Raw genomic sequence first — 8,819 nt, 5'->3', positions numbered from 1 at the left:
CTAAGCACGGCTACCTATACGAAGTGGACCACAGAAAACCATCATTTACAAATCATTAACCTGCAAATTCTTCATTAAATTAAATGTTGACTCCTTGGAAAATGATAGTATATTAACAGCTGGAAGGCACAGCTTTCAATTACTTCTTTACTTGAAAATGTATTGTAACATTGTAATCATTCTTATAATCCCCCTTTTTTCCGTTATGTAGCAGTAACAACGTATTTCTGTAACTCTAAAGGCCCAGACACACCAGGCCGAAATCGTCCGTCTTCGTTAGTCTGACGACGAAGCGTGCCCTGTCGCCCAAAGTCAATTTGGTGTGTCCCGAACCGTCGGCCGTGACACGCCTTATTTGGCCTTTCACGGTCGACGCACGGACACAGGCAGTCGGACCAAGAAACCACTCTGATCAGCTGTTCAGCTAGCAAATGAGAAGCGAAACGGAAGTGAGGGACGTAAACAAACGATTTAAGAAGGCACAGGACAGCAGCTAAACCCCAGCAGGTGATACTTAAAAGACATCAAACATAGCCCTTAAATGTCCTCTCTTACCTCCCACACATAGCAGGGACATCTCTGATATCGGCGGGAGCTTCCCCGGCTGTCCTCTGCTGAGAGCTCCGTGATTTGTTTGGTCAAGTCCGGTTTTTCATCTCATCGGTTTATTTGTCAGTATAAAGTTGCAGGATTAGTCTCAAGTACCTCAACATTGTCCTTAAGTACAGTGTCTAAGTAAATGAGATACTGTCTACTGCTGTTCATTTACCTATTGTGAGTCGCCTCGGATAAAAGCATCACATGGAAATGTAAATTTAGCAAGAAGTGGCCATTATTACATTACATACATTACTACATTGCTGACTCAATAAACGACACACCCGCCAGAACACTGCGATCATCAGATGCAGGTCTATTAACTGTGATTTTATAGTATGTCTGCACTTTATGTGCTCATTTCATCATTCATGTATTTTATATTCTACTAAAACTGAATCTAACCATAAACAAGGTGGCCTGTTGGGATATCTATATATATATAATATATCTGTCTTATTTTATCCCACTTTATGCTTTGCTCTTGCTGCTTGTTTTACACTGATTTGATGTCTTATTTCTTACTGATGTAAAGCACTTTGAACTGCAATCCCCTGTATGAAAGGTGTTATACAAATAAAGTTATTATTATTATTCAGATGGATGTTTCTGCCCCTCTGTTCATTCTCCCATTATCCTCCTCAATCTGCCTAGAAGTATTGTAATGTTGTAGCTGTTACTATAACCAATACTAATGCTAGGGCTGCAACTGACAGTTATGTAGGCACATAGTTATTGTTTCTTATCGCTGTGTGATTAAAAGAATAAACAGAAATAGCAGGATAGGCAATGCAAAACTTTATTTCGTACCTTCATACACACATAACACAACATTCAAATTTGCTTTTATCAACGCCTACATGATGATAACCTGTCAACATGACAGGAAAATCCACATGACATTAATACAGAGCGGGCAGAACCCAAATCTGCATTCAAAGAATACACTTTACCAAAGCTTGAGGAAAATATCTGAAATCTGTCATTTCATTTAACTCGAGCTCTCGACACAGGTTCAGGAAAGCCCCATGAGCTTCTCGCTGTAGTACCCATGATTTCACCCATTTAGTGCGGTTTCTCCTAATTCTTCGCTTCCGCCTCTTGAGCATAGACTGTATATATAAGCTCTTGAGAGACTGTTGCTTGAGAATGTCTTCCACAAGCAACACTCCATGGCTGATAGCTCCAGTACCGCACGAAACATGTTTTCGATGGACGAGAGTGAAAATGGAACGCACACGCTATTTGTTGTTTGTTTATATCACAGTCTGTTCTTCTTCTCTGTCTTCCGGTTGTTGCCTATTTTGAATGATGAATACACACTACCGCCGCCTGCTGGTAAGGAGAGTTATTGTCACTCACGCATGCGCAGTTCGTACGTGCTCGGCTGAAGTCTTTGCGGTGTGTTCCAGTGCGACGTTGGCCAAGACGCAGGAGAACTCGCCGACACAACAGTCGGCGTCGGCATCGGCGAGTTCTCTGGTGACTGCCTGGTGTGTCAGGGCCTTTAGGGTAAACACTATAAAATCTTTTGCACACAATAACATTAATTCCATTACATGTAATCTGTTTCTCTCAAAGCCTGTCGTTAAACTGTGTGTAAAATGTAGAAAACCGTTCAATCCAATGATCTTCTTCTTGCCGGTATTGGCTTAGTCAGTAGGGGCTTGGACTGGGAGCCGTAGGGTCGCTGGTTCAAGTCCCCGAACAGACCTAAAATATGGAGTGTGGACTGGTACTTGGAGAAGTCCCAGTCCACCTCCTTGGCCCTGCCGTGGTGCCCTTGAGCAAGGCATCAGACACCCCTAACCCCCCGAGAGGTCATATTTCACTGTGTGTGCTGTGATGTGTGCATTTGCAAGGGTTTCATCCTCTAATTAGCTTGATGCTAACTAGGATCAGTGGTTCCTGTTGCTCTTCAAGTTAGCTATAGTCTTTGAAACGTTCGTAAAAATGTGCAAAACATCATTGCTTTCCAGTATTTCAAAATAGACTAATAGGATCATGTGCATACAACAGACAGAAATCAAAGATATCCAAAAACAGACAAAACACTAAGATGTAAAAAAATAAAATACATGTTTGTCACAGTATTGTCTGAGAGGAGTCAATAAATAATATCATTTGAGTCAAGATGGCAGCCGATAGCCATAGAGCTTCAGAATTCATAAACTGCAAGAAAAGGAGTCATTTCAATCGATCATTAACCAATCACAGCTGTGCATTGAAGGTGGAGTTAGAGCACTTCTGGGTGCAGACACAGGACGTGGTTTAGGATGTTCACACCAAAAGAGGGTAATGTGGCTCAGTTGCTCATAATCCCAAAGAGTGCAGGATGTGGAAAACGACTCCTGATAATTTTTCAAGGACCTGGTGGGCTCTTTTTTACCTCAGTGTACATACTCTCTAGCTGAGCTGTGTTTCTAGGCTCAGTGGGAGCTGGGGGTCCAGTGTGAGGACCAACACAAGCGTAGCAGGAGGACAAAGGCGGAGCTGAATCTTCATCAGCTGTTGGGTCTTTACGCCGGGCTGGAGCTCCGGGCTGGAACATCACAACACATTGATTTACCAAAGTTTGTTTGTATAATATTGTATTTTTATATGTCATATATTCCTCAAATACAATACAATTCCATATTATTGACTGTAAAAGTGATAATGGTGTTTAACAAAAATGTAAGATTCATTTGTATTTTCAGTTAAAAGGCATGACATTTTAGGTGTTATTAATCAAAAGCAGAGTAAGGCCAAATAAGCACAGACAAAAAAGCATTTGCACTGCTAACAAATACAGTACTTTGCATTTAGAGAAAGACATGGGGAATTACAGGTCTCCTCTTTTCTTAATTTGTTCTGAGACAAAATATTAAGATTTCTGGTTCTCTTAAAACAGTTGAAAGTACGTTACTGAGTTTAACTTTTCACACAGCTATCAAACGGTTTGAAATCAAATGTATCTCAAGTGCAGCTTTCCCATGAGAGGCTTCTGCTCTCAGCATGTATTGTGTAAAAATGCAGAAGTACAAAGGCTCAGTAGGAAGTCACATAGCTTTGGTTAACGGCTGTGTGACAAAAATAGGAAGCACAGTTCTGATCATGTATGTGATATGCATGAAAGAAACCTTTGGTAAATGTCACTGTGTCTGCATTATGTTTATGACACCAGCATGTTATTAAGAGTTTTAAAAACATGACACCTTTTGCGTTTTAGAAGAAGGACCATCGTTCCATCAGTGCATCAATTTATGGAAAAACTATATTAAAAAAAATAAAGAAAGTAACACACACAAGCAAACAACAAATACACATCACTAGGAAACACAGTGCAGTTTGAATACAATAATTGCCAGACAGAAACCTCAGCAGCAGGTTTAGAGAGAAGCATCGCGGTGCATCAGGTTAGTCGGATCCAGAGCTTTAAAAGAGCAAGCAGCACAACCAGAAATGTGAGCAGCAGGACCTGGAACTGCAGACGGTGGTGGAGAAAGGAGTCATGGATAATATACATCAAATAACCATTACATATATGCAGATACTCTGTGTGCATAGTGATTAGTGTGCATAGTAGGCAATATAACTGTCTGAGGCTCCAGTTATGGATTTAGCTTGTTCCTCATTCAGTCCAAGTTTGTTTAAATTGTTCAAAATCAAAAAGAAATTACATTTTTGAGTGGAAAGTAAAAAAAACCTTGTCTCTTACCTGAGCAGTATCATAAACTGTATTTTCGACACTCACCCTTTTGCCTGCAGGTCAGTCAATACAAAATATATGTGGATTTGCATTAATTTACATTTCATTTTGAGAGCTTCACCTTTAAAGCTTATTACCTTCATAACATTTACATTACTTGAGCTGCATCTGAATTGACTCCAGATGTTGTATATATATGTGTCTAAATTATCTTTTTCAAGAGAATATTATATAGAGTATGTTGCTGTATGAGAGGTTCCAGATATGTTTTATGTGATTGCTCAATAGACAATGGGGATGTGTAGATGATGAACTTGACTAAAACACTTAATTCCCACAAACAGTAAAACTAAAATAAATGTTTTTGATAAAATGCACACTTAGACTTACTTGTTCTTCTCATTCGAAGATACCAAAGTACTACACCAATGATGGCGAGAATGAGAATTGTGAAGAATACTCCCAAAATGATGGGAACAGGGTCTGGTTTGGGAGGAACTGTAAATAAAAACATAAGCCACATTATAATGCTTGGTTAAATTCATAAACTTAGTCAAGTGTGTTACTGCATCACATCCTGCCAGACTGTTCGATTTAATTACACAAACATGTCTTAGTAGCAGACCTGATCTGTTGTAAGAAATAATTGAATTCGTTTGCTTTAACCCTAATATGTTAAACCAAACATTTACTCAGTTCAATGTGAAACTACCAAACTACAACAGGTCACTGAATAAGAAAATGTAAACACCACCTGGCTCTTGTTTAATCAAAGCAACGCTGGTAGATGATGATAGCTTGTTTTGATAGTCAAATTACTGGAGCAGGAACTTCACCAATTTCACAGACTAATTCAGTTTAGTTTTATAAACTACAAAATACTTAATTAAAGCACTTCATTGTAGTTGAAAGATAAGGCTCATAATTTTATTTTTTTCATACAGGTTTAACTGAAACGTGCCATTAAGAAAAACAAGCTTTTAATTTGGTTTTATGCACTCTTCTAGTTTTCTTGTCCTGTCTGAAAAACAGCGGACACTAAAAGAGGTCATGTTGAGACGAGGACAAACATAGTTAGCAATATTTGCACTGCAAATGTTTTTTGTAATTGGTTCAATGAGGTAAAAAGAAACTCTTCCTTTAAAAAATGTTAGACCCTGAAAAATACAGTGTACCTGAGTAATACATGGGTTTTACAATATTTATAACAAACCTAATGTACAGTATTTGTCACACTGTGGAATAAAATGTATCTTATTTACAGACATATCAAAGTTTTGGATAAAAACAAAGAACCTTGTTTGCTCTGATGTTCTGACTCTAAACTGTGTGTTATTATCAGGAAGTAGTTTCTCTTTCAGTCTTACCATCATGCTGGTGGCAGACATCTTTGATTGTTCTGGTGTCATTGGTCCAGCTGACATGGTTGCTATGGTTACAGATGATCGAGCCACTTGATTGGTGGACCTGGAGAAAAGTATCAGGGATCCCCTCTGATCGCTCTCCTCCCTCCTGACTGCAGGTTTGGTTGTCACATGTGAAAGTGCTGTTGATGTGAGAGTCCTGTGAGCTGCAGGTCACAGTGAAGCTACAGGAGGAAGAGTTACTGGAGACAGAGCTCACTGTGAGGAGAGGGAGAGACGCTCGATCTGAGGAGGGAAGAAGAAGGTGGAAAGTTTTAGAAACAAGACCACAGAAACTCTATCAGTGTTTGAGAGGTTAACAAACCTACCTTGAACTTTGACGTTATATTTTGCTATATTTTCTGTTTTATCCCTTTCCAACACAGCAGTATAAACTCCACTGTCTGCCTCTTGGAGATTCTTCAATTTCACTGAGTAATTGTTCACAGGAAACTCAAGCCTTCCATCGTAATTAGCAAAGACTTTGATGTCATTAAAAGTGAATCTCACTATGTTACTTGTATTACATTTCCAGGAAAATAAATTGGATTCCTCAAGAACAACAGCTTTGGTGACATTCAGAAGCAAATCTTCTCCCTTCAGCACAAACACAGTCCCAGCACTGATCCCTGTAAAACAGTAGACACATCATACAGTAGATATCACATACATTATGTTTATTCTGGCAAAACTGAATATTTCTCTATTCCCACTACATGTAATTATAAAATACCTTCATCTTATGAATAATCAAAGGTTGGACAATATCTTTAAATCTTGGATTAGCTTTGACCCTTGAAGCTGCTTAGAGGAGTTTATCAGGTGAAACTTAGCCAACCTAAATCTCGCTTTAAGTATTTATGTTTCTTTTTCATATCACAAATTATTTCCATTCTGTCTCGTATGAAAAACAGGGGACTTTTTTACACCGTGCTTATTTTTTCCCCCTCTTTTCTCATACTATTGTTCCCCAGATTTGACAGAGGCGAAGCATTTCCTCTTTTTCTACATTTGGTTATAATCTGTCTCAAACCACTTCCCGTGTTTTTCATCTACTCTGAAAGTTAAAAGTTGCCAGCTCATTGAGTCATATTGTGAATCTGGAAATGTTGAGAACACCAAAGTGTTATGTTGTAAATGTATAGTTTGGGTACACAGCACATACTGTAGAGACTGCCAGATGCTAACTTGCAGATGTTGGTCAATTTGCACAATCAGCATAATTATTATTAGCATAAATTATCATTATAGCCTATGTGGACAATAGTTACAAAAAAATGGCTTGGCCGATTTTGACAATTTTGGAGTTGTTTGGGGGTAATTGAAAGGAATATGCTAATATTTGTACTCTGTGAGTTGATTTTGATTCATTTCTGGTCGATTTAGAAGATTTAGGGGACTCATTTGTATTGGACAGATTATCTATTTATTTGAAAAAGAATTGTCCTAAGTAAAAATAATAATTTCCCTCTCATGCTCTCTATATCCAATGATCGTAACACATGGTCAAAATCAGCCAAGAGTACATATATTTCCACTTGCTGGTTAAAGCTGCCACTTTTGATCCTGAAACTGTCAGAAATGGATTCAGCGTCCTCAATAACTGCCAAACCAATCCAAGATTTTGCAAATGGGCCAAGAGTTTTTTTAGCTGTTGTTTAAACATTTATTTCAATTAACGCAATTTATTCTAATTGTGCAAATTGACAAACATATGCAAATTTTAATCCAGCAGTTTCTATGTGCTGGGGACTACACATTTATATCATAAAACTTTGATGGACTCAACATTTCCAGGTTCATTATGCTGACAACCAGACTATAAAATATGCAAATATCTAAACTGTTACTTGAAAGGACTGAATAAGTGCGTACCACCACACAAAAGTGTTTAAAATTAAATGTTAATCTTCGTATCGATCAACATATTCATAAAAGTATAGCTACTATTTAATAATCCTAATGACTGGAGATTTTAGTTCAAGTTTCTGCTGTATTTTACATTCACTTAAAATTAAGATATATTTCCTTTACATCACCAGGACTTTGTGCCTGGGTGAGGTTTCAACCGAAATAACTGTATATATCAAAATATCTAGATACAATTTTACATTAATTAGTATTACTACTTTATTAAATGATAATAAGCAAATAACTAATAATTGTATACATTTCTAAATACTACCTATTTGAAATATCAGTTTAAAAAAAGCATTAGGTTTCTAATCTTATATTGTTTAAGTAGTGCTACAATACAACAACTTTGACTGTGAGAACAAAACAAGTTAATGTTCTTACCTTGTGGTTCACATAAATAAAGCAAATAAACGACAAAGAGAACTTTAACAAACGACTTCATTCTGCAAATGTCTGGTATGCGGAAGTTTCACAGCGTTTTGTAAGCCACAACCTCCCCCAGCTTCCTCTCAGGTTCATTGCTCATGTCTTTGAAACCAGCCTCCATATTCGACATGATTCGACTTTGCCTTTAAAACACAAAATCACCTTTATTAAAGCACTTTTTTTAGAGAGGTTTATCTCTTTTTTTCTCTCTTAAACACTATTTACATTACGGGGCTCTATGTTAATTCAATACAATTTAACATTTACATTCAATTTCCAACATAGTCATTTTATTCACCCTCATTAATGGCACACATTCCCATCAGAATAAAATCATTTTCAGTCACATACAACAGAACTTTCACATTCTCCGCACTCACCTCTGAAAAATGTAAAAGGGCAACAAAAAACTGTTCCCTATTAGTTTGATAAAGTTAGTAACTCATAAATCCCACGGAAAGGCAAGCTTACAATGCTAACAGTCACATTTGCAACCTGCTATAACCTGTCAACATCCATGTATGTGCAGCTGCTGTTGAAACTGCCACTGTGTGTAAGGGGGCGTGGCCTGGGGAAAGAAGGAAGAGGGATCTGTTTGGAGAGAGGAGGAAGAACAAAGCTGAACAATGCATCTGTAATGCATTTCTTTCCTTGGATTATATGTTTGCCTTTTTGAATGACATTGGATTTTAATTGTACTGTATAACTCACATTAAAGAGGCCCTATTATGCTTTTTCATTTGCTTCTGACATTGAACTCTGTCTTTTCAAATAGTTTCATCTGT

At 37.7% G+C, this 8,819-nt stretch overlaps 1 protein-coding gene across 3 annotated transcripts; it reads right to left on the bottom strand.

The window, feature by feature from the left end:
• Positions 1 to 1,372: 1,372 nt before the first annotated feature.
• Positions 1,373 to 8,578, bottom strand: LOC117500164. 3 transcript variants are annotated; one of them, XM_034152909.1, is made up of 7 exons: positions 8,415 to 8,574; positions 7,990 to 8,177; positions 6,021 to 6,320; positions 5,656 to 5,937; positions 4,679 to 4,786; positions 4,298 to 4,341; positions 1,373 to 3,139 (listed from the first exon to the last, which is right to left on the bottom strand). In XM_034152909.1, the coding sequence occupies exons 2-7, from the start codon at positions 8,048 to 8,050 to the stop codon at positions 2,960 to 2,962; spliced, it is 975 nt and encodes a 324-aa protein (XP_034008800.1). In that variant the 5' UTR covers positions 8,051 to 8,177; positions 8,415 to 8,574; the 3' UTR covers positions 1,373 to 2,959. The 3 variants fall into 3 exon arrangements, with proteins under 3 accessions (XP_034008800.1, XP_034008801.1, XP_034008802.1); XM_034152910.1 differs by having other exon boundaries at positions 2,985 to 4,063; positions 8,415 to 8,578; XM_034152911.1 differs by lacking the exon at positions 4,298 to 4,341 and having other exon boundaries at positions 3,057 to 3,139; positions 8,415 to 8,576.
• Between the last annotated feature and the right edge of the window lie 241 nt (positions 8,579 to 8,819).

The sequence above is a fragment of the Trematomus bernacchii genome, unplaced genomic scaffold (genome assembly GCF_902827165.1).
Source record: "Trematomus bernacchii unplaced genomic scaffold, fTreBer1.1, whole genome shotgun sequence".
Lineage (NCBI taxonomy): Eukaryota > Metazoa > Chordata > Actinopteri > Perciformes > Nototheniidae > Trematomus > Trematomus bernacchii.
This window is presented reverse-complemented; position numbering and strand designations above follow the sequence as displayed.